Source organism: Falco rusticolus, chromosome 9 (genome assembly GCF_015220075.1).
Source record: "Falco rusticolus isolate bFalRus1 chromosome 9, bFalRus1.pri, whole genome shotgun sequence".
NCBI classification, from domain to species: Eukaryota; Metazoa; Chordata; class Aves; order Falconiformes; family Falconidae; genus Falco; species Falco rusticolus.
In genome coordinates, this window is record NC_051195.1 from 53828114 (window position 1) to 53853541 (window position 25428).

At 38.5% G+C, this 25428-nt stretch overlaps 1 protein-coding gene across 1 annotated transcript in view; it reads left to right on the forward strand.

Moving 5' to 3' along the window:
- The window catches only part of TM9SF3 (transmembrane 9 superfamily member 3), a 51034-nt gene that overhangs the window by 14951 nt on the left and 10655 nt on the right, over positions 1-25428 (forward strand). The window contains exons 3-9 of the mRNA XM_037400834.1: positions 3104-3226; positions 7723-7883; positions 10667-10744; positions 11704-11835; positions 12344-12510; positions 15255-15349; positions 17273-17403. Of these exons, the coding sequence (XP_037256731.1) occupies positions 3104-3226; positions 7723-7883; positions 10667-10744; positions 11704-11835; positions 12344-12510; positions 15255-15349; positions 17273-17403 (887 nt within the window). The remainder of the gene's footprint in view (positions 1-3103; positions 3227-7722; positions 7884-10666; positions 10745-11703; positions 11836-12343; positions 12511-15254; positions 15350-17272; positions 17404-25428) is intronic.

Here is a 25428-nt window from a genome sequence, read left to right on the forward strand (position 1 = left end):
ACAATGAGGTTTTGTGTGGTTTATGTGTTTGCAGAAAACCCAGTTGATCTGACTGTTCACAGGAAATTTGCAATCTGGCATAAATGCACCTGCTTTTGTAATGAGTCTTGCTTTCATGCTTTTAAAATTTGCTTAATGTGCTATTGACATTGCTGAAGCTGTATTACATAGCAGATGTTACCTCTTTGACATCCCTGATGTAGACACAACACAACACATACTTCTAACTTCACACTCCTTTTGGATGCACACACAACCATAATTTGGATAAGAGCTATCTAACACAGGTAAAGCTTTAGATCTGGTAAAGCTGTAATGAAGTAGACTTCAGCTTCACTGAATGCTTTTGTAAGCGACTTTAATCATTTAACACGGTGGATTTATGCTTAACCATCTAATCCTGTCCTGTAACTAAATGACAGCTTCGGTGTTCTCAGTGGTTGGAGAAAGGAGCGCTTGTCATTCCTCTTGCCTTCATTCAGTTGTTTAGGGGGAGGAGGGAACGGTACTGCGTAGTGTAGCTGAGGGTGAAATCATATACCATACGTGAAGTCATGCCTGCATTTTGCAAGAATTGAATGAGGTTGTTTCTAATGTTTGTTCTGGGGTTTTGTGTATGTGCACTGGAGTAACTCATAATGTAGTTGATCTGCAGTTGATTGTAGTGAGTGATGTCTTCTGGTATTCTGAACACTGGGAGTGAAATCCATAAAAATGGATGAAGAGTTTTTTGGTGGCATGTGGCTATCTGCTGCCTGGTTAGATGCCAGTGCAGTCATTTTGCTTCAAATAGTATTTCAAAGTCTTTTGTTTGTTGTTGTTTTGGTTTTGGTAGTTTGGGTTGGTTGTTTGGTTTGGTTGGTTTTACAGCAGCAAAACCCACTGTTTACATCATAGAGTATTAGGTGCAGAATGGCTTGTTTCAGTTAGTGTGAAAAAAAAAAATGAATAAAAAATTGGCAAATTCCAGGAGTCTGAAAGCCCATGGAGTAATTTGGTATTAGATTACAATCTATTACTGAATTTGTCTTGGTTAATAACTGCAAACAAAGGCTTCTGTATTCAGGCTACAAAATGGGAAAGGTCTCTAAAAAGAGCGCTTGTAGTTCATGTGACTTTTATTTCGCTAGTAGCACTTGCTCCTGTCCCCATGCTGTCCTTCAGCTGTGCGGGTGCCGCTGGGTGTGTGGGTGAACCAGTCTGGGGAGAGCCACCTGCAACCAGGTAGTGCTTCATTTCACGGCCCCCACCAGTCTCTCTTTTACCCTTACTGTAAATCACAGTATATTTTCATTTGACCTCTCTGTTGAGCTTTGTTGTGTTAACTTTGTGAGTTAAAAAAATTAACATTAGTGTTAATCTTTTATTTGAGTACAGCATGAAACTGCTAGAGAGTGACAATAAAGTATTTTGGAAAGAATTCATCCCTACTTAGCAACAAATCAAGAAGACAGGGTTTCTGATTTTTTTTTCTTTTAAATAATGTTAAGATGACTCCAAAAAATATGTTTAAAAGTGCTGAACAGAGGCTTTTTTTTTTTTTTTTTTTTAATCAACAGTCCTAAACATATAGGATCCAGCTCAGTAGAGGCATAAATGCAAAGTGAGGCCTGGATTTGTATGTGTGTGTTTCAGCTGTGGTGCCTTAATGGCTTCCCTCTCCTGAATGTCCCAGTATGGGTCCTGAACATAGAATCCATGGTCTAAAAGTCTTCTTGGGGACACTTGTTGACATGAGTGGTTTTGTGACACACTTTTTTTCCCAAGTGAAAGTTTTATTGCCTAGTAAGGCAGTCTGAAAAATGTGTTTTATCAGTAAAAAAATGAAGCTTAGAGTGCACTTGTTAGGTCTTGGAAGAAACAAATAGAAAATACTGAAGTTTTCATAAGAAAGAGGAGAAAGAGACGGATTCACTCCAGAATAGCCAGGGGCACCGTCTTCTCCAGGGCTGCAGGAAATCACTGCAACTATGCAAGACTGCTCGTGGCTGGTTTCTTGCTGTCTTGCTTCACCGGGCTGTGCTTCAGTTTTCCTGACCAGACAAACTGTGCATATTTCCATTTTGACAGATTGTTTTATCAGAGAAATAATGGTTTGTGTTGGAAATAGTCTACTTGCTGGTGCTTTTTGTGTGCAGGTGATTTTATTTTCTAATAAAGCTTTATATTGCGGTTAGTGTGTAGGAGAAAGTAAGCTGAATTTAGATGCAGATTAGAGCTGTTCCTGGGGCACAGATTAATTTTATCTGCTAGAAATGGGTCCTCGATTTCAGAGATGACAAAAAGAGGAAAGAGGGGGAGCTAGAATGATTTATGTTCGCTTTGCTTCACTATTTGCAGAGTCGAAAATATTTACTAAGTAGTGGATGGAGGATTTTTGTCTCTAAATCTGTTGCTGCCTGAATTCTTGTACATATGAGCCCTTTTGTCTTTTTTCACTTGAAAAGGAAACGTTAGGGGAGGAAATTGGGATGTGAAAGAATGGCTGCTAACTACATTACTTGTGGATTGTAGATGGGGGAAAAACAGCTTTCTGGCTCAAAGGTGAATTTATTTTATTTCCAAATGTAGCCTCTTGTGTATTCTTTATGTTACTCCTGGTTTTATCTTCTGCCCATCTTTTTTTCTGCCTTTACCCCAATTGCTTTGTTTCTTCATTATGGTAGTTTCTTGAAAATTGCTGAGAACTTTAAAAGGTTTTAGTTTTTGCAAACAGTATCCCTAGTCAGTGAGCCCGATTATACTAAAATGTAGAGAGAACAATTTCATACCCCTTGTTAGAGTAAAGAGGTCTCACAGTCTGTCCAGGTAAAACTGCCATCAGCTAACGGATCTTAATTTAGTGTGGGTGAAGTAGCAAAATGATATTTTGAAACCTTTCCTTATCCAGTCTGTGGGAAAGCTTCTGCATGTGGAAGGGCAGTATTACACACACAGTCATGCAGTTGCTTTAATCGTTCCTTTTTCAATGCTTTCTTTTGTTACCTACTTGAGGGTAGCCAAGAGGGGTTAAAGACTCCAGCAGTGTCCATTGCTCCATTTGCTTGGTTTGCCTTTGCTTGGAGCCAGCTCGTTAATTGTTAAGTGCTTTAATTTTTTGCAGATGATGTAATGCAGACTACTTACTGTGAAATTGACCTGGACAAAGGAAGAAGAGATGCATTTGTGTACGCTATCAAAAATCACTATTGGTACCAGATGTATATTGATGACTTGCCAATATGGGGTAAGTGATATTATGCATAAAAAACTTGATTACAACTACAGGAGTTCTGTGCTAGTGGGTGCCATGAAGACAGTAAATGACTAAGCTTCGTTATTGGAATTTCACAAGTATGTAGAATTTATGTAATCAAATAATACAAATAAGTTGAAGAATTATTACATTGGAAGAAGAGTAATATGGCTTGTACTAGTGAATTACAAAAATCAGTGAAAAGCTGTTTTGTTTCTCAAGCAATGATTTAATAATACCAAGTTACTGGGATTGAATTCTCTTAAATGTTTGATTGAGTGGTAATTAGATAGGTATGATATAAGGTCTGTGTTAATGTGTTCATGAATAACAGCTGTCATAAAATTCTTCAAATATCTAAACTATATTTTGCTAGGTTTTTTGTGTTTATTACTAATGCAAGCGCTGTTTGATTTACTTTTACGGTAATTTAGTGGCTTTTAACAGTTTTGCATGTGCAGTCAGTGATTATGTGAAGGTTTATTTTACTTGTGCTTATACAGTTCTTAAATGTTCTTGCTGAGTATTATTAATCTGGGCTTAGGAGTGCTTGTGTCTTGAACAAAAAAATTATGTGTCCTTATTGCCGTTGTCTCCTAAGCTCTCTGGTTTTTGTTACTCCCTTGTAAACTGTGATCACATACCTAGCAAAGAGTGCTCTGCAGATTGTGCTTTGCACTGATGTAGCAATCAACCAAACTCCCCAAGCACTAACCTCCCTGTTGTAGATATAAACTGAAGGGAAATGAAAAGCACCACAGAACGCTTTAAGGTAAGGTCTTTGTTGCCTGTGTTCCATGAAAGAGGTAAAATTGCCCAAAATAAACAAAATCCCACACCACCTACAAACACACAGTTCAAGCCACATGACAAAAGTCTTTTGATAGGTAGTATGCTGAATAATGCTACCCATCATTCATTCATTCTGACAGAGGGTGATTTTTTCGCTCACTCTTACAATTCTAATTGATTTTATAAAGTAGCTATCTAATAAACATGGGTCCCAGCCAGAAATGCCGGTACTTTATATATTTATTTATGTATCTATTACTTATCTGTTAGTCAAAAAGGTTCTAGTTTTTTTAAAATGTATCTGTTTTTAAGAGATAACATTATAATGCCTGACAGGAGTACTCCTATATTGTATTCATTCTTTCCAGCAGATTAGCTTAGCATGTGTTACAGCTCTGTGGCAGGGCTTGCAGTAGACCCTAATTAATGTGTGTGGCCTGTACTATACTTCTTGTGCAATTTGCTTTTCAAAAGCATGCATGAGTGACAGTTGTTGCTATAATATTTTTTTTATGCTTTTGGCCCTTCAGCAAAAGATGAGTGAATGGTTTTCCTACACTAGTGACAGCTGTGTAGGCTTTAGACTGCCCAAGGGTGATGGATGCTAAGCTGGCTTCTTTGGAGTCCTGTGTGGCTAGCAAATCTTGGGACTTTCTCTTCTAGAACTCATTTTTCTGATCTTAATTGAGAACATTTTTTTTTCTCCTCAAATATCAAAGAACAGATATACTTACTAAATCTTCTACACACTGACTACATTTTATGCTCTCAGCTGAAAAATCTGTTTTACTGTGATTCCAGTGTTTTTAATGTTCTTCAGTAATATGCTTTATATGCACAAGAAGTCATTCCTAATGCTACAGCTAATGAACATGTAGAATCTAGGTATTATCTTCATATGATATTAAGAGGCTGGTTTTGATAGTTGTTTGGAACCAGGACTGCAAGTGGTAATACTTAATAGATGAGTGCAGCATCATAATTACTGGTAATATTATGCAAGGGTACAGTCTGACATCAGGTGTGAAAGCAAGTGGTCTGTGTCTCCCGGGGGCCAGGTAAAACTAGCAGGACCACAGATTGGTCAATCAGTATTAGCCTGGTTTTATTCCAAAAAATTAAGCAGTTCTTGTTGGGGGGCTGAGAAAAGAGTGAATCCATCTGAACTGGTTAGAAGTGTTTCCCTGCAAGTCTTTCTGACCTTTGTGTTCCAAGTACAGTTTAGAAAAGTGAATAATAGCTTATCTGCATGAATTCTGGTTTTGCTGGGTCTCTGTTAAACTATAGGAATATTGCAGGCTCTGAGTGCTGCCTCAAACTTAAAGCTCCGAGATTTACTGCTCACTGAACAGTTTGTATTATAAAGATTTCTGTTATGAATGTGGCATGAGTGATACCGTACACATGGCTCCTCCAGCTTATTGTTGACTCTGTTGTATAGATTTTTGCCTAGTACCACATGTGGTGGCAGAGATACTAAGAAAACTAGTATCTTTTGCTTGATTGAGTGTCATTACATAGCTGTTAATTTCAGTAACTGTGATGAAAAACATTAGGACTGGTTAAAATACATGGCAGTAAGAACTTTAGTAATTATGATGGCATCTCTGACATACTCTGATTACTGAGGAGTTTTTTTTGTTTTATTCAGGTAGCGTCCAGAACTGGTTACCCTCAGCTTGCATTAAAAATATCTTGTGCTGAAATGGCTTTTTTGTTGCTATGTGAAGGCTGTCATGGTGATCCACTTCAACTGGGTTGCCTTTCCTGATAACGCTGCTAGCCAGCATGTATTTTATGTACTGTATCACCCAGTCCACTATTTTTTTTATTGTTGATTTGTGTCTTGTAGCCAGATTAAACCAAAATTTTGTTCCCTAAATATAAGTGGGTAGAGTCCTTTTTTTTGTGCTACCAAAACAAGTTAAGTAGTCTGAAGAGTTTAAAGGAAAAGGATTCGGATGGTGTCAATATTTGCTGAGAACTCTAGGCAACTTCTGTTTAATTCTGTTCTTAAAGCAGACCACTCACTTCTCTGGGCTCATCCAGATGGATATGTGGCACTCCTGCTGTCTCCTGGCAAACTTTAGTTAAGTTCATGTCTATGTTCTTCATGGTTTTCCACCTTGGTAAGGCTTACTGATGTCAAAGTCATACACACAACCATTAATATTTGCAACTCTCCTTAGGAAGCCCTCAAAATATCCAGTAAGAAGTAATCTAGTTTCAGAAAAGGCTAGGCATAAAATAACTTTTCTTAACTGCTGATAACTAAGGATAATGACTTCACACTGCTGTTTGAGGGCTTTGGAAGGTGTACACTTTTATTTTCTGACCTGAAAAAGGCAACCAGGTTTTTTTAAGGGCATTCAGATAAAATGATTCCATCTTCTATTTTTCCCTGAATTGCCATCCCACAGCGGAGGGGCTAGGTTTGACTGTTTCAGGACATCTCCCTAAGTATATGGAGCACCACTAGTGCACTCCTTCAGGTAGTGATGATCAGGATGTCCTTTAGGTAGTTTAGAGGTCTGTATTGTGATGGTTTTGAGTAGTACCATGGGAACAGATGGTATGCCAGGTGCTAGGCTGTATGGCATAGGCACAAACTGGCACCAGTTTCATGTGGATGGCATATACAAGGCAATCCAGACAGATGAGCGTGAGTAAGAAACGTGACAGAAATATACCACCTTGAAAATTGAAAGCACAGGTAGTGCACAAGTTCCATTCCTTCATGTACCTGCTGCTTCATGATAACCTGTTCCATATCCTTCACCTACTTGTTCTTCCCCCCACCCACCCCACCTTTTGTGTCTTGAGTGGTGCTTTTATTGTGGCTTTCCATCTTGTATGTGATCTTTGGTCGGATGCTTTTGACATTAAAGGTCATGCTTATAACCTGTGAGCTTGGTGACTCCTAGACTTGCCTTTTTCTCCACCTCGCCCCCCCCCCCAGCGGAGTACATTCTCTTGAATTTTTCTGTAGTACATCAGACATTTTGCAGTAATTTATTGAAAGGTAAGAACTTAATCATGGCTAGTGTTGAGTTCAATTGAGTTCTGATGCTCCAGGAGCATCTGAGCAGCTTTCCATATGGGAGGTAATAAAAATCTCCAAGTAAATTATAACTTTCTGAATTTTTCAGTGAAAGTAACAAAGAGAGTAGTCAAAACTGTAATTCTTGGCCAACATTGGAAGCTTGTGTGCACATGAGAGCAAGAAGTATGTGTTGGGGAGTCAACTAATGAGAAATACAGAATGAAAGTAAAGTTTTTAAGAAGAAGAAAAGTTAATGAAGGGATAGATGGGAGATGGGGAAATACAGAGGTCTTAGCTAAGTTCTGTTCATGGAAATTAAATCTGTATTCAGTTAGTTATTTATCTGGTAAGAATTCCAAATAAAACTAGAGGAACTGTTGTGTCTTCTGTTTCTTCTGTAGTGTTTGTAGCTGCATGCTTTTTTCTTCTAATGCCATTACAAAATGCTTCTTGCATTATACCTGTGGATTGAAGATGTAATCCAGGTATTAGAGTTGAAAAGAAGAGCATAAGGTCTGCTGTGTTCTCTTTACTGTAGTTATGTTGCTTTATTAGCTGGCAAAACTTTTGTAATACATATTTCAAAAAAAGTAATTACAGACTGTTTGAAAAGCATACCTGTAATAGACGCTTACACTTGTTTCCTATGCAGGCATTGTTGGAGAAGCAGATGAAAATGGAGAAGATTATTACCTTTGGACTTACAAAAAACTTGAAATCGGTTACAATGGAAATAGAATTGTAGATGTCAATCTGACCAGTGAAGGAAAGGTGAAACTGGTACCAAACACAAAAATCCAGATGTCGTATTCAGTAAGTAATTTGGTGATGCATCTGTAATAAGAAATTCTACATGGTGCAGTAGCTCAAAGATAGGTACTTGTATACCTACAACTATATATTGATACATCAGGCTATATTAGAGGAAGGTGCATCTTCACTCCTTCCAGTATGGTTTTTTCCATTACTGAAAAACCTTGATAGGGTTATTAAGAATAAATGTAAAATGATGATTTTTGAAACACTTCAAACAAACTGAAGCTTCTGTAATCTGCAGAAAAGTGTGTTGTTGGGAAAGAAAGATGTCCCCAAAAGTATGGAGACGAGAAGTGTAGAGGACTCCCCAGTAGGTACGCATTTTTGTAACATTTAGAGCTCTGACATTTGCATCACAGATTTAAATGGGTTCTGAGCTAGGACCAAAATGCATTGTACTTTGCCTTCATACTTTGCAAGCAGTAGAAATTTGTCTTATTTATATAATATTAATAGTAAGGTTTTCTCTGAGGCCCTCTGCTGTTATATTGAAGTGCTATGCTAAAAGGTAATGAATAAACAAAATTTGCTGATCTGAGGTAACAAATTAAATTTTTCCATTTTCCTCCTTTTTTTATTTGATGCTACTTAATTCTGTAATGGTTCACTTCTCACGTTCACCACATTTGTATACTGAAACTGGTTCTTCAGTGCTGGCTTTTCTACAGTGTGTTAACAGTAGGTGTCAGCATAAGAATATCCTCTGAAATAAAATCTTCTATTACGTTTGTCTTCGCCTGATGAAGTTGTATGGTTTGAAATGCAAGTAACTGTTTTTTATATGTGCTTTCTAGAATTGCATTTACACTATTCTCCCTATCTCTACTGCAAAATTGATCGTAGAAATTTTGAAATTTTCTACTTCATCAAATTCTGCCAGCATCGTGAAGTCCATTTGCTCTGTGAATTTTGAGGTAGACAGGACTATGTAGCTGCCAGTAATGACAGTACCATTAGATGTTCTCTTGAAATACTTTTTAGTGTACAAAGCTCAAGAGTTAACTATCCAATTCTGTTGGCACCACTGGGCAATTGCTGGGCTGGCACGTGTGTGGTGTTTAATTCACAGATTGTCTCTGGTGGTTTTATTATAAGCAGTGGTGGCTTCTTGGTGGCTGATGCTCTAATGAGAAGTGTGCCTAAAACAGTGTGGAAAGCTATTAATGCTTTGAGCTACTAATCTTGAAGAAGGTTGTAATTTGAACTGAAGAACATTAATATCATACCTCAAAGTGAGTAATACTTCAGTCTTGGGGCTTTTAATCTGTCTCGGGACTGTGGTGAGTGCTAGGCCTATAAGGGTATTAAATCTGCATTTATATGCTTTCTTCTATACTGAATAAGAGAACATATGTTGGAAAGGATAGTTCCTGATATATAGGTGTCATGTATTTTAAAAAGATATGCACAAGGGGGCTGCATTTATTTTAAGATCATTAAAAATCCTGATTATTTCCTGAACTTGGCATGCCTTTGAAAAAATTCAGTGGAGATTCGTGTTTTGTTTCTGAAATTACATTTAAAAATTAAAATGAAAACAATCTTGCAAAAATTCTGAAAAATACTTGGCACCATATATTCCATTAGTATAATTAAATCTTCCAAATTGAAAGCAGTCCTCTGTGCAGCTAGTGTAGTAACTGATAGCAGTAGTATGCAGTAACCCTGCAGTAGTGTGGCCATAAACACATACTTTTGCAGCAGGTTTCAGAGTTATTTTATTGGCAATTGAAGCGTCTAGATTGCAGAATGCTGTGGTCTTACAGATTTTAGGCTGCAGCTTTTAGCTTGTAGCTTTTAAAATTTTAATGTCTTTTAGAGTCCAGCTTGATCCCTTTTATCCAGTTCCCTTCCAGCCAGCTTGTATCTCAGTTTATGCCCTTTTCTTTCTTAATAGCATCTGTTTTAAATCTGCTCTTATATCTTCTTTTCCCTCACTTCTGCTAGACCACATCTTTTTTTCCTGGGCATTGTACTCAGAGAATTTAGGTACAGTTGATTTCACTTAATACAAGTCTCAGTGCATGGCAGCAAAACAGATCTCAGCTGCCATTCAGGGTGCAGAAGTAGAGGGGAGTGTCATCACTCAATGAACACTGATAACGTTTTCCACAAGCCTCTTTTCATGCAACACAGCGCATGGAAGTGTTGACAAAAGGGAGTGTGCTGTCAGAAAAGGAAAAAAAAAATCTTTAGAAAAATTCCACTGCTTTCTAGCATGTCATTCCTGAACATGTTTAAACATGCTTCTTTTCTTTAAACTTTGTTCTGAAATCTTGGGCAAATTTGGGAAGATTTTTCAAATGTATACCCCTGCAGGTATCTACCGTAGGGAAAAAAAGATCATCTTTGAACTATTTTTTGACAAACCTGAAAAATAGGGTCATTTGGATTTTGGTTTTTGCACCTTCAGTGAGTATCTTTTTGAGTTCCTTCTGTAATCAGGATAAAGGTTTGTTGTATTTGGCAACTATTTGCATCTTTGGTTAGCCTTGTGGAGACAGTGAGAGCTGAGGCAGCGTAAGGCTGGTTCTTCCTTCTTAAACATAAGGACAGGCAAGATTAGATCCATGAAGCAAGGTGGCTGATGTTCATTCTATGTCTGACCTGTAGATAACAGTCTTTGTAGAGATCAGTCCATTGTTTTTGCCAAAACCTAGGTTCATATTGAAGAAAACATCTGAAGTGGATGATTTTTAAAGTGTTCTGGGTTTCTGCATGTGACTATTAGCTGAACATATTATAATGAGCTTTTCAAGTGTACATTTTTCTCTCTTTAGGTGAAATGGAAGAAATCAGATGTGAAGTTTGAGGACCGATTTGACAAGTATCTTGACCCATCTTTCTTTCAGCACAGAGTATGTATTGTTCTAAGACAAATTTACAAAAAATTCCCTTCAAAATGATTGCTTTAGTTTGGAAGATGTCATGGAATTTTTGGATGACATCTTTGAATTTTTTGGATGTTCCAGGTGTTCTGGGACAATGAAACAGACAGGTCTACAACTGTTTCTAGAACAGACTGTTAGTTCTGTTGCTCTAATAGGATGGCTCCAGTTTTTTAGAGTGCTTCAGTAAATGTGCAGGCAAGCTTCAAGCCTGCAGCAAATACAACACAGTTCAAGAAAACATATTCCCATGATTGGAAGGGATAAGTTTCAGGGACACAACCATACGACTTGTAAGTTGAATAACTGCAGTTAGTCATATGTCCACTTTTTACTGAAGTAAATGCAAACCAAAAAGCATCAGCCTAAACCGGTTGGCAGTATTAGTTGTGATTGTTTAAACCTGTGGCTGTAATCTCCTTAAGGGTAGTATACTCAGCTATAGCACTTTCTGAAATTAGGGGTTTGGGATTGTGTTTGGACCTTGGTGTAAACCAGAAGATGTGATTGTCAGAGGCAAAATAATGCTGCTGCTCATTTTGGTTTTGTGCAAAGTGATGGTTCCTTTAGCTTTGTGGCTGTATCTCTTTTACTGCTGAAGCCACTTCTCTAGGCAGGCAGCTGTGTGTCACGTTGCCTTTCCTTTACCAAGGGGGCACGCACAGCCAGTTTGAACTTTGCTGGTGCTTAACAGAGCTGTGATAGCCTCATCATGAGCCAGCTTGGCTGTTGAAAAGCTTTACGTAGGGCATTCCACAGGCCAGTTTTGGTAGGACTTTCCACAAATTTAGTATTACTTACAACATGGGTTTGTTGCTACTTGGTTAGTGCTGACAAGCTGTCCTGCTAAGCAACCATTTATCCGTATTGGAACAAATTTGAAACACTTTTACAGTTCTAAATCTTAGGGATGTGTTTTCTTTTTGTAGATTCACTGGTTTTCAATTTTCAATTCTTTTATGATGGTGATCTTTCTGGTTGGCCTAGTGTCTATGATATTAATGAGAACTTTGCGAAAAGATTATGCGAGATACAGCAAGGAGGAAGAAATGGATGATATGGTAAGATCTGCATTCACACTTCTAAAATCTTTTTTTAAGGGTTATTGTTTTCTCTGTATGTTCATTGTGTTAGTAGCTCTGGCTTTCTTCAGTTGGACAGGAAACTGCCTTAAGTGTGTCTTGAAAGTGTTACTAGTTTTCTTTGTAACATGGTCCTAAGTTGCAACTAGTCACTGCATTAATGTTCATATCTACACTTTGGCTGAACGAGGTCTGTTCTGAGTGTGTAACAGAAGCCTGTGTGTAGTCCTAAGCACTCCAGAGGATTTTAGGGACAAGGAGGGAATCTGATAGATTTTACTGCACAATATTCAGATAGTAATTTTTCTTGTCTTCCTAAGCATCTGAAAAGTAAACTTTTCTCCTAGATTTGATGCACTCAGGAGAGAAGACATACTTGTATCTGAAGTTGCTTTAATAAATCAGACTTTTAATACATGCCTAGCATGTGTGTTTGCTGTTAATTGTCATGACTATAGACTTAAAACTTTTTTGTTGCTGTTCCTAGGACAGAGATCTGGGTGATGAGTATGGGTGGAAGCAGGTCCATGGAGATGTTTTTAGACCATCCAGTCATCCGCTAATATTTTCATCACTTATTGGTTCTGGCTGTCAAATTTTTGCTGTGTCTCTTATAGTCATTGTTGTTGCAATGATAGAAGATCTATACACAGAGTAAGTATAATTGCGCCATGCCTTATTCATGCAAATGCTTAAATGAATAAAATAATTGCAAAAACGAATGTTCTAACTGGCCTGGAAAAAGAAGTGTTTGAGTGTCTTTAGTGTTTATCTTCAGATCAGTTTTAGTGTTCATAAGGGCTCTTTTAAGTTGTAACGAACCTTTGTCCTACTCTTACCATGTGAGTTGGTCTCCCCTAATTTAAGGCTTGTAATGCTTGCTTTTCACATGATTTATTGAGCAACTAGTTTGTTCTGCAGCATCATGGGTAGATTATATGGGAAGTAAATGTTGAAAGGTACATATTTCATTCCCTTGTTTCATCTGGAGTGACAGTTACTGTATTTCTTACCTTATTTTCCCGGCTGTGTCCGGTAAAGACTGGTAGGAGCGTGCTGTGTTGTGAATGGTCCTATTTACTGCTGACAACGCATTAAGCCAATCTTATCCACAAGTCTTCTCAGGGATGGAGATTTAATTTCTTCAGTTCTTTTGAATAGGTGCTCTGCCTCTGTTGCCTGTAAAACCTCCAGCAATAGGTGGGCTGTGGTCCTGACTGGAAAGAATTCATTTGAAACAAATAAATACTACTCAAGTTTAAATTTAACACACCACTTAACAGTTCACCTAGTTCTCTTCCTTTACCTTTTATGTGTTTGAGATTTTTGATGTCCTGGATGGACTTAATCTGTTTCTGTAGTGATTGTATTTTGGGTACTGTGGGGAATCTTGATTATTTTTTTTTTTTTTTTTTTTTAACAAGCGCTTTGTTTTAAGCGGTGACTAAAATTTCATATCTCTGTTCTATTTTCTCCTGTTACTATTGATTTTAACAAGTTGTAATACTTCTAATGTGCCACTAGAGAGAACTCTTGGTTTTGAGTTCTTTTAACGGTGTGTTTAACAAGCCACTCCATAGTACTAGTATCTTGGCATATTTTCATTTTTCGTGTGGTGTGTTTGCCCCCTTGTGCCCCATGGTTACACTTCTGGCTAGACTGATGTACACATTTTTAATTGTACAGCATGTCAATCCTTTAAGGGAAGGAATGAAACCATTCAGAATGTTGTGCACTGTAGAGAAGCTGTAAATTAGTAATGGCAATTGTAAAATGCATCAGAACAGTAATTTTTAAAAATATATGTACACTTAGTCTTTCATTGCAGTAGGCCTTTATATCACTTTCAAAGTTAATTTAATTCTGGGTGTGTAACGGAACAGTTGACCAAATCTGGTGCAGACAGTTCTGCCGTTTAGAAAAATAATGATGTGAGTGAAAAAAGCTGTAAACCAGAATCACGAGAATGATTGCCTGTCAGTGTTCTTCAGCTCTGCTAAAACTCTTAGGGATCATGCAGCTGGTATGGGCTAAAAGTCTCTCAGCAAAATGTGGTCGTGTCAGCTATTAATTTATTGATACTGGTTTGTGGATTAAGAAGCTTTTACATTAGAATGTTTGGATCACAAGGGAGTAAGCTCAAGAACAGGAAGTTTTGAGGTAATTTCAGAGGAACATCTGCCGGTCAATAATTTTAGAGGAACATCTGCCAGTCATTTTACAGGTAGCCTGGACTTACATGTGTTATTTCAGACTGTGCCTGGTCTTCTGGGGGTCTGCACATGTTTCTAAATTGTCTTAAGTTAGGACAAATGTTAAAATTGGTTTTTATCTAACCAGTAGCTTTCTAAAATGGAACCATTGCTGATTTTTTTTAAGAAGCAAATGTTAGCCTAACAGTCCTTTAGTGTGTGTGACCAGCAGGTATATTTGCTTAGTTCAATTCGTGCAGTCATGGAAGCCGGTTGTACTAAAGATTACTTCTTTGAGTAGGGCAGGCATCCAGTAATGGTTCATCAAAAGCTGAAATGCCAACATCTGGAATCTCTCAGAACAGCTCATTTGAAGAAAGTACAGCTAGCTGGCTGAAAACCTGCTGCTTTTTGCTGTTGAAGAGTAGCAGCAGGACATGGGAAACAGCTCTATTCATGGATATCAGTTTATCTTGCTATTCTTAGACATGATTTTTAAAAATGTATTTGGAGATGGCTTTTGTAATTTAAAATTACTAGCTTTGCCAGTAAAATTTCAGGAAAAAAATATGCCAAAATGAGTACTCCAGCATTTAATGAGGTGATAATTTAAAAATTACTAGACTCTTCTGATTGGACTACTTCATGCTGATTTGTGGCTTCATTATACTATTTATAGCTTTTAAGTCAGGTTTTCTAATATTCTATAAGTTTAATGCTTTCGATCTTAAAAGTTAATTTCTGAGGGTTGGCAGAAACATCATTTACAACCTTAGATTATTTTTGTTAATACTGGCCTTTATATTAAGTAAAGAGGACCTTTTTTCTGCAGTAGTTGAGTCTTACACAGTGTATGTCACATAAATAATTTGGTGCACACATCCAAATGTCACAGTGTTTTGATTGGAGGTGTGATTTTTGTACTCCAGTGAAAATAAATGCATGTTAGGAAAGAATGTAGTATGTCAGAACTCTTCCCCCTCACCCACCCCCCAAACCCCCCAACTGAATTAGACTTGGTCGAAGCTTTGGATATAAACAGTTCACATTCGTACACAGATTTTACAATTTAAGCACTTTTAAATTTTTACATTATATAAAAATATTAAATAACTGGTGCTGCTAAATGCACATATTTTACTGTAATATTTTGCTCTAATACTATTTTCTTCTCTCTTTCATTTACCAAAAAATCACTTCTTGTAGGAGAGGATCAATGCTTAGTACAGCTATATTTGTTTATGCTGCAACATCACCAGTGAATGGATATTTTGGAGGAAGCCTTTATGCTAGACAAGGAGGTAAATTGTTTTCATGTTTGAGCATTTTCATTATATTGTTACGTTAAGTGGAGAAATCATTATTTTCTGATTTGCAGTAATATAGAAAGGTCCTCATGTAGTTAGTTAATTCAGATGGAATCCATTAAATTCTTAATAAACAGGAAAAAATTTGCATGTATTTAACTTTCATATTATTTCCTAGTTGGTATTGGCTGCATTTTCTCGGTAAAGATAGCTGAGGTCTTTAGTTAATTTTAAAGTCATAAGAGCTAAAGAACTACTAACAGTTGTGTCTTATGGATTGCTTGTTACACTCTTGTATATAATTGTTTGGCTCATGGCACCCAGAGAGTATCATAGTCTCTCCCTGTTCCGTAACGTGCTGTGAAACACCTTATGTCATCTTCTCCAGAGACTCCTGCATAGCCCTCCTCTGTAAGTACTGGGGGCGTTAGGTCTACTAACACAGAAAGGATGAGTATACAGTACTTACTAGACCATTAATTGTTGATGTGTAAAACTGTTTATAGCGTCTTTTAAAGAAGGTTATTCTACTTTCTAGACTGTACTCTATGCTTAGCAAATTCAAAATGGGTATCAGTGGAGAGAAGTAGCCCAATAAAATTGATGTAACGGATTTGGACAGGCTGTCTTCAAGTGCTCCCCACGGTTCCTCTGAGTTATGACATCCTTGCAGTCCACTAGCTTCCTCCATTCCCTATGCTGCAATAAAAGATTAATATATATCTATTATCTTCTCTTCTATAGTGCTTTAGGAAAAAAAAATCTGGTAAGTTAGCAAAAGAAAATCTGTCCTTTTAACACAACCTACTTGTCAGTATTCAGTCTCAGAATGCACTCTGATCTATGGTGTTTGGAGGTTAGAGGTTTCTTTTCATGTGGCTTGTATATAAACCTAGCGATGTGTAGAAAAACAGATCTGGGTAAATTAGGGTTGCTGTTCTAAAATGTACTGTGCTATATAGTTGAGCGATTTGCATTTCTTTTTACAGATAAATGTATCAGACCATGTGATGCTGATTGTGTTGGCTCGTAGTGAAAATACATACGATGTCTTGAAAAGCATATGCTAGTTTTCTGACTTATTTTATTTGGTGCATATTACAGATGCATCTATGGTGTATTAAATTTAAATACAGACTATATTTAAGAGCATCGAAAGTAAAGGGAATACAGACAGTGACAATTCTTAAAGTATCGCTCAAGGGATTTTTTCTGGGCTGCTCAGGGAGCTCTGAACGTAGTAATAGCTGCTAACAAGTGTTGCGGTTCCCATTATGCCTGGGGTTTAGAAATTACTTTCCCTCTACCTTTGCTGCTGCTGAAGATGCCTGAGTTCCATTTTGCTGTATGTTAAATGTGTGGAATTTTGCTTTATACCAGGGATAGCCAGTTCCTTAATGCATCCTGAATGTATGGAGTCAGCATAGTTGGGTCCAGGCGGCGTGGAGCAGGTGCTGCCTGAAGGCAGCTGCAGTGCTGTTGTCCCGGGAGCAGAGCTGAGCTCTCCCGTGTTCTCAGGGTGTGAGCAGGCTGTGTGCAGGGCCAGCTCTGCTCTCTCTGACTCTGCTAATCTGCAGCTTACATGCACACTTATGTTTCATACCCCAGTTTCTTTGGGCAGCTTAGTCAGCATATGCTGTTCTCCAGCTGGAATATTCTCACGCTGTATCCCTTCTCCTGTCTTTTTACCTGGCCTAATGAATTGATTAATGTGCTGCATCTTGTAAGTTGCCAGGATCACATGAAAATGTTAGTTGACTCTTGGCTCATGTATTGATGTAGTATGTTGTTACTTACTACTTTCACCTTTTGTGGGGAGAAGTTGTCTAACACCTAGATTCTGGAGAGCTTGGCAATAGCTTTTTAAACCAAAGACATTGTACCTCACCAGTTCCATTGAAATGTTTCTTCTTACAGGAAGGCGATGGATAAAGCAGATGTTCATTGGAGCCTTCCTTATTCCAGCAATGGTGTGTGGAACTGCCTTCTTCATTAACTTCATAGCCATCTATTATCATGCTTCAAGAGCTATACCCTTTGGAACCATGGTGAGTCGTTTTACTGGAGAACTTAAACACCACTGTAGGCACAGGAAACTGCGTTTTAGTCTAAATACAATTGTGAATCATAGTGTTAGCTTCCTAGTTAGATATGTATTCTGGGAGGGGTCTAAGGTGCTTCAAGTATAACTCATTTTAAGCAACAGCTGGTGGATGCCAACAACGGTCTTCTCTCTGCTTGAAATGACACTTCTGCTTTGTGTTTAAGCTTACTGTTAAAATGACATGAGAAGTTAGCAACTTGAATCTTCTTCTGGATGGCCAATGCAAACTGGTTATAAGCTAAAATGCAATATAAAGAGATCCCAAATGAAAACTACTTCCTAATCATTGCAGTCAAGCAGAAAAAATGGAAATAAAAGATCAAGCAACAATATGAGATGAGACATCCTGAGGACGTCTGGCTTTATGAAAATGAATCACTGTTTTTGCTTTGTGAACTGGTATTTAGTATCTAGTTATAGTCTTGTGTCTGGGTATTAACTGTGTCACTTGAGAAACAATGCTGGTTGGATTACTTTCTCATTTAATCATGATGACTTTTCTTGTTTCTTGTGGCTTTTGTCAGCATTTTGTTTGTTGTTACGGCCCTTTCAAGCAACCTCAAATAACCCTGTGAATACAATGTAAGAAATAATCACTTGGCATTTTGGCAGAATTTCTGTTTAAGCTTGCAAGGGGAATTACTTGAGGGCAAATTTTTTAAAATATGCACCATAAAATTGCTTTTCCTAATTTCGTGCCGTAGCACTGTTAACTTAAAAAAACATCTTAATACCGGAAGGCTTGTTTTCTTTCAATATCTGTAGCAAATCCTGGGATTTACCATTTTATAGCTTCCTTCTTTGCGTATCAGTTTTTGTTAAATGTTAAATTGTTCAGTCTATTCAGACATGTTTGAGTAGCCTTGGATTTATTCTTAGTCTAAATCTACCAAGAAATGAAGCTTAGTATCACAAGTTCTGCCTTATATATTGTATTGTTTGGGATATAATCAAATTCAGTATGTGACTGAAGATACTTCTTAAGAACACATTTTTACTGAATCAATGTGATAGAAATCATAAATGGTAATAAAAAGAGAGACAGTTTTCAGTTTCAGGCAAAGGCTTTTAGTAGTTTCTGACTGATGGAGGAGTCATTACTTTCAATGTATGTTGCTAGTTCTCATCACCTCCTTATCAGCAGCGTTTTCAATGCATGCACAAATACCAACTTTTTACATTAAATTCGTTGTTATAAAACTGCTAAATATGATATCAAGCTGAATGTGTTTGCTTAATTTTTCTGGTTTTCTTCTTCAAGACATTAGACTGAAATTCTGCGTATGGATATGTTTGTATTAGTCAGTCAGTGCCCCAAAGGAATATTGTATTGCTTTTTCTTCCCTAAGCTAGCAGCCCTATACAGTACTGTCATAAAAATTTACAACGTTGATCTTTGATATGTGCAAAGAGGCTCTGTTTTACTGCTGAGCAAGCATTTATGATATCACATTTCTCGCTTGTATTCCCCTTCGGAGGTCAGAAATGCTGAAGGAAGGGAATTCCACCTGTGCTGAAGTTTCTTGTAAATCTGCTCAACTTGTATTTGAAGATCGTGGAAACATGTACATTTAAAAGCAAATGGGAATATAAATCTTCAGGGGTCACTTAATCAGGATGTTAGCACTCTTTATACACAGTGATTTTAATGATCTCAAGGTTTTATGAAAGTGTTTGAATCATTATGACTGTGGCAATAAAACTTCAGTGGAGTTAGCAGATTTTTAGTAGGAGCAGGTTATGAATTGGAAACTTCATCAGAATAAGCAACGCTCCAATGACTTCAGATCAACTAATGAAGCTGGTTTGTAGAGGAAATGAAAATTGTTTGAAATTACCATGTTATGCTTCAGGTTGAAGTCCCCGGGAAGCCTTTCTGGCTTTATGGGTAAGATACCTTTGTGTTTTTCCACCTTGGTTTTCAGTGTAGAGAAGCTTCCAGAATTCTCTAGTGCAAACTTGCTGCTGCTGCTTTATTGGGGAAATAAAACCTCTACCATCTAAATGTACTAGAACACAGATATTACTTCCTTTACCCTGGCATGCCTTGAAACCACCCTCCTTGATTTAAATCACTGGCAAGAATTACCACCTCTTCTTGACTACTCTAAATAAAGAAAAAGCAGATTCAGAGTCACTGAAAAGAAGTCTCTCAGCTAAAAGGTCGCTCAGAGACGATGCTTGAATGTGACATCCTGTGCTTTGCCCGTTTGGCATTGCTGCTTCCCAGTGTCCCGCTAGGTAGTCTCCTCTTTCTGATGTAATTCCTTCCTCCGGGCAGGTTTTTCTATGGAATGTAGGCAAGGGCAGCTGATAGTGCCAGAGCTAAGACATCTGAGCTAACGCACAGTTGGTGCCTCTTTCATCTACCTGGGTGTCTGCTTTTCTGCACTTTGTCTTGAAATGCTCAAATGGATTGGTCTCCTCAGGACCTTCATACAACTCACTGTCACTTCAAAGCTTCGCTCCCCTTGTATAACTCATTCACGATGTCTGGGATCTCCTCGAAGATGTGGCAGGGACTGGGAAGATCCAAAGCTTGTTTCTGAAACCAGCCTTCACTCTTGGGACTGAGTCTTTGGCCCTTTGGGTATACATGCAAGCCACCTCACCGACACTGTGACAAACCTTCTGTAGTGAAGTACACCGTGAGGCTGAACAAAGGCTTATGCTTTCCCCTGGGATATCTTTCAGCTGCCCTTCCCATCAAAACGCAACAAAGTATGTGACAGATTTTATTCAAATGTGAGAGCTTTTTAAAACTTAATGGTTTAAAGCTTTCAACTCCCTAAGCATCTTAAGGAGATACAGAAGTCTGGGGTTTTTTTCTCTCATCTCTTTACTTTTATAGAAATGCAGTGGGTACTATTAAATTCTTTGTTCTTTTGGAGCCCATATTTGATCTTTTTGGGTAATTTGTTTATTATATCCTGTTACTGGTGAACATAGAGGAGTTCTGAAGGTGTTGTACACCTTGGCTTACATTCTGTTGATGTTTGTTTGTCTTTTCAGCATATTTATCAATCATCTTAGTATTTTGTTGTGTTAGAATTATGTGCAGAAAATGGAGCATGGAGCAATCAATAAGAATTTTAAATAATGGCAAGTGACCTATCCATATATGTTTGAGGAGCATGGTGATAGTTCTGTGCAGAAATAATTTACTAAGTAATGCAGAATTTCTATGGGATGCAGCAGGATCTAATTTCAAGGGACCATCTTAATTCTGGGATTTCCTAAGTTGTGACTGCTTGCATTGTTCTGTGTCACAATATATAATTTAAAGATTTCCATTAAGGCTGCTATGACTGATGTAACATTCTGACTGCAGAATCCATGCAGCTACTATTAAACTGTTTAAGATGTACCATTTTTTTTTTTTGTTTTGAGCACTAGGTTCCTGTGCGGCTAACGTTTCCATTATGCATTTTTAATGATTTAATTAAATAAGGTTGCACACACTGAATTTCTCTTGGGATTGTGACCCTAGTGTTTGCATATTTTATACCTTGTTTAAACTAGAAAAAAGTGTTTCCTCCAACAGATAGCTTAATCCAGGCTGCAGCCATCCCTGACAGCTTTAATTTGATGTGAGTATTGGCTGCCACTGAAGGAGGAGGATCTGGTAGTGCCAAAGGTTTTCATGCCTTGAACTAGAAAAGGAAATACACCTGGCTAAAAATAAAAAAAATCTAGTTAAATATATATTCAGCTGTGTGCTTTCTTAGATTGCTTGGAAGTGACTGTGGAACCCTTGGTCAAAACCCTCATTTTTGCTGAAAATAGCCTAAATTTTCAGCAGTTCACTTGATCACCCAAAGCAGTACCCTAGATTAACTACTTAGTTGCAATCAATTGAATAACACTTTATTTTGAAGCCTTCTATTCTTTTCTTGTTCTTTATAATGTTTGGCCTGATGATGTGCAGGAAAGTGTCACTGTACAGATTCGGTAACCTCTCTGCAGGGGGGAGAGCCTCATGACTGAGTGTGCAGTTTTGGTAGCTGACAGGAAAGATCAAGCTGCTGCTTTGACAGTTAATTTTTATTGCTTTTCTCCCTTGTGCATTAAGCAGTCAAGGCACCATAGCCTGCCAGTAGCTGTTCAATATTAGATATGCTCATAAAAATTTTAATTATCACCTTTGAATGAAGTTTAATCTACAGTTGTCAGAAAATATGAAACACATGGCACTAGAACATAAATTATATCCCTCTTGACAATGTTTCCTTTCAAATAAGGAAAACTGAATTCTACACGTTCAGTCAAGGGCAGTGGAATATTTTTTTCCCATCAAAACAAACCAGAAAGGGGTTGGAAAGAGTGCAGTCTTGGTGAGGTTGACAGTCTCTTCTGCGGCAACTAAAACCCACAAACTAAATCAGATGCTCATGTATAAATAAGATATTTTGTATAACAAAAATGCAACGGTCAAAATGAAATAGGTATGATTTAATGTACTGGCTTGGTAGCAAAACTTGTAATTTGTCGTCAGTAATACGGATGATGGAGAATGTGTGCTTGTTTGCTTGATTGAAAACTGGGTTTATAGGTGTAGTAATCTGCCTGTTTGTATAATTTGTGTTTTCTGAAGTGGTGCCTAAAACTGTTTTCTGAATTTCTCTTGGTTGATGCTACAGTAATACTTACAAGGCTCACCAAGACCTAACTTTCTTATCTCAGCCTGCCACGCAACAGCTGTTACAAGGGCTTGGGATTTGTAGTACGTCACCAGTAACCTCTGTAGGGCGGTGCTTCTGTAGGAGGGCAGAGCACATACCTGTGTTGATCCTGCCTTCGTTACCTCTTGGCATTTGTGATGGTGAAATGGAGGCCAGTAGGTGCCTAAGCTGCTTTCACCATTATGATCTCATTCTCTGAAACATTTGAGGCAGAAAACTCGTAACTTCATCCCTTTTTCAGTTAAGACGCTTGTGTACCCCAGTGCCCTGTGTTTGCTTCATTTTGGGTTTAAACTCTAGGTTTAGATCATCACTGCCCTTGCCATCAGCGGCGCCAGGCACTACCTGTTCAGCTTGGGAGGGAGGCAGTGTCTTCACCTCACCTCAGAACTGAAATTTAAGAACATGCCTGAAGAGGCAGAAGCTGGAAAAGCTGATTAATCTTTAGTCATCTCTCACAGCCAGAGTAGGCTATTACTGCCAAGAATGAAGAAAGCTATTTGCAGCAAACATCAGTCCGAGCAGGCAGACTACCTTGGAGTCAGCCAGCAAGTGAAAGCAAGACAGAAGATTCTGCTGAAGTCAGCACAGTGTGTGCTGGTTCTAACCAGTACCAGTTGTGTTGGTCACCCTACTAATAAGACCATCAGGTTGGCGTCACCAGGGTGAGGTTATCTCAGAAGGCAGAACAGAACAGTTTTACCAGCTTGGGCAGCTTATCAGATCCAGGTGGAAGTGGGAGGCGTTCCTGAGCCTGCACTATGGTCCATCCTTGCTTGCTTAGTTGGGCCTCCTTTGCACTGCAGAATCATCTCAGGTAGCTTTTAGACTCCTGAATAGCTCCAGGAAAAAACAAAAAAAATGTACTTCAATACAGCTGTCCTCAGCATAGCATTAAGACAGTTTGTTTAACAAAATGTTGACTTTACCTAACGCTGCTTACTAGATCTCACTGAAGAAGCTAGCTGTTCTGTCTGAGATCAGTTCAGTTTTCAGCCAGGTGGTTAATAGAATGGAAGATGTTGCACCGTTATCAGTCATGCTTTGACTGATCTGGTAATGAAACCACTCAGATTTTCTGACAGATGCTGATTACAAGTGTACTGCGGACAGGTTGGCAGTGCTTACTGATGCCATTATTCAAGGAATCTGGGCTGTCTCAGATTGTTACATGCAGATAAAACTTCTAGATTTCAAAGCTGCTGCTGAGTCAGTCTCATAACATAACAGCCAAGCCCTGCTGGAACAAGTTGGGCCTTTTCCTTGCCCACCTGATTTGAAGTCATTCAGCTGTTGGTTGGTGTCACTAGAACTGAAATGCTACTGACTGCCTTTTTTCATCTAGGAGTTTGCCAGCTAGTTAGTAATTAGGCCTGAATGGCTTTTTCTTGGTTCCTTGCCCAAGGTTGTATGATTTCCCTGTGGATTCCCTATGGTAGATGTGTTTTGCAAGATGGACAATTAGAGGCTACTGAGCTTTGTTCCAGGTGAGCTTGGAACCCCAGGCTGTTCCTGGACAGTGTCTGCAGTAAAGCAGTGCATTCTCTTCCTACTATTATCCCCAGTTAGGGGTTGTTTCCAAGCTCAAGAAATGAAGCTACATCTTGATAACTGTACCATAAAAGACAGTGTGGCTGGATGAGCAGCACAGATGCCCTGTCACACTGCCAGTGCGAGCGTTCTGCCTCAGCCAGGTTTGAAACCCATCTGCCGGAGCACCACAAGGCATGGTGGACAGGGACCACCCAGCAGACTGGGAGGTCCTTGCCAGGCAAAAGGCAGAGCAAGCTCTTCTTGCAAATGGCAATGGTTTCAGTATGGTCAGCTTGGAAATTCTTTGCATCCTGTCCAGGCCTTCATTCTTGAACATCTCAAGATGTTCCTATACCTCAAACAAGCTGGGGCTTTTTGGTCAGGATCTTAGTAAAAGTAGCACTCAAGATTATGTTCTTTGATGCTTCTGATGCTTTTTGACATTTTTCTCTGAAAATTCTCATCTGCTCATTCTTTCAGACTGAGCAGTTTTCAAGGGCAGAACCTGCATCCATTAAGTGAGTTAGCTGTATCATTCTCCTATACTTTATTCTTAGGCAACCTCAGTGTCCTACCTAAGATGCTATGCTTGCTTACCTGTGGTTTTTTTTAAGTAATGGAAGAAGGCAAATGGGAGATACTAAATATGTAAGGTGTAAAATCTGCTTTATTATTGGCAAGTGTAAACACTACTTAGCTTTTCCTTATTTACCACTGAATCTTTATAATTTAGTGGCTCGTGATGTAATTCTTTAATAACATCTCCTCAAAGATACACAGAGCAGTCTGGACAGTGCTTCTGGACCGCCTGTTTGGTGCGCCCCTTCTGTGAAGCATGAAGGCTTGCTCCATGTAGCCCCAGGCATTTTACCTCTGGCCAAACGGACCCCCATTCCATGTACATCTGGCCTAGGCTAGTGCTGGTCTACAAGTCGGTAACGGAGGGATAACCCACTGTCTTTTGTCAATGTTGCCTGGAACTGATGTAATTAACTTAATGCTAAGTCTGCGTTGAGCTTACATAGTGCAGTTCCTCATCTCACGAAGCCTAGCAGTTCTGGCTTTTCAGCTGCCTTGCAGTAGATTTCTGTAGATACAGCATATGTGAACAGCCTTTATTTATCCTGAATAACTGCTTCTTAAATGTCGAATATAGCTTCCTTGCTCAGGAGGCACCAGGGTGTACACAGAGTCTCAGGCAACAGTGCTTTTAAAAGTCAGTATTTTCATTTGTTTGCATAGAGAAGGTCACAGGGTCAGTATTCAGAACTGTGGTTATTGCATTACAGGCAACTGTTCTGTCTTTAATTATCAATATCAAAAAGTTAAACCATGTAATGCTAATTAATTTGGTGCTAAAGAGTTCCAAGTAGAGAATGTCTTGCTAAACACTTCAAATGTTCCTGTTTTGGAAGATAAAAATATGTTGCCTTCAAGGAACAGCAAAATTTAGAGCTACATACATATACTGGAAAAAAAAGATGATTCAAGGTAAAGTTTTAGGGAGGCTGTTCCATTGGAAAGAGCTGGAACATTGACTTGACTTTGCTGCATTATGCATAAACCTAATCTCTGTATGTAAGTAGGGCCCTTGTGCTTCTGAACTGTGTACCTGTGCCTACCAGTCATCAGTTGTGTCTTTGGCAGTCTGTATTCTTAATTACCTGGTCGGTGGAAAGTGGAGAAAATTGAACCCAAAATTTTGATCGGTAGCATTCTGGCTGTTCTGGCTTTGCAGTTCTTGTTTGGGTTTC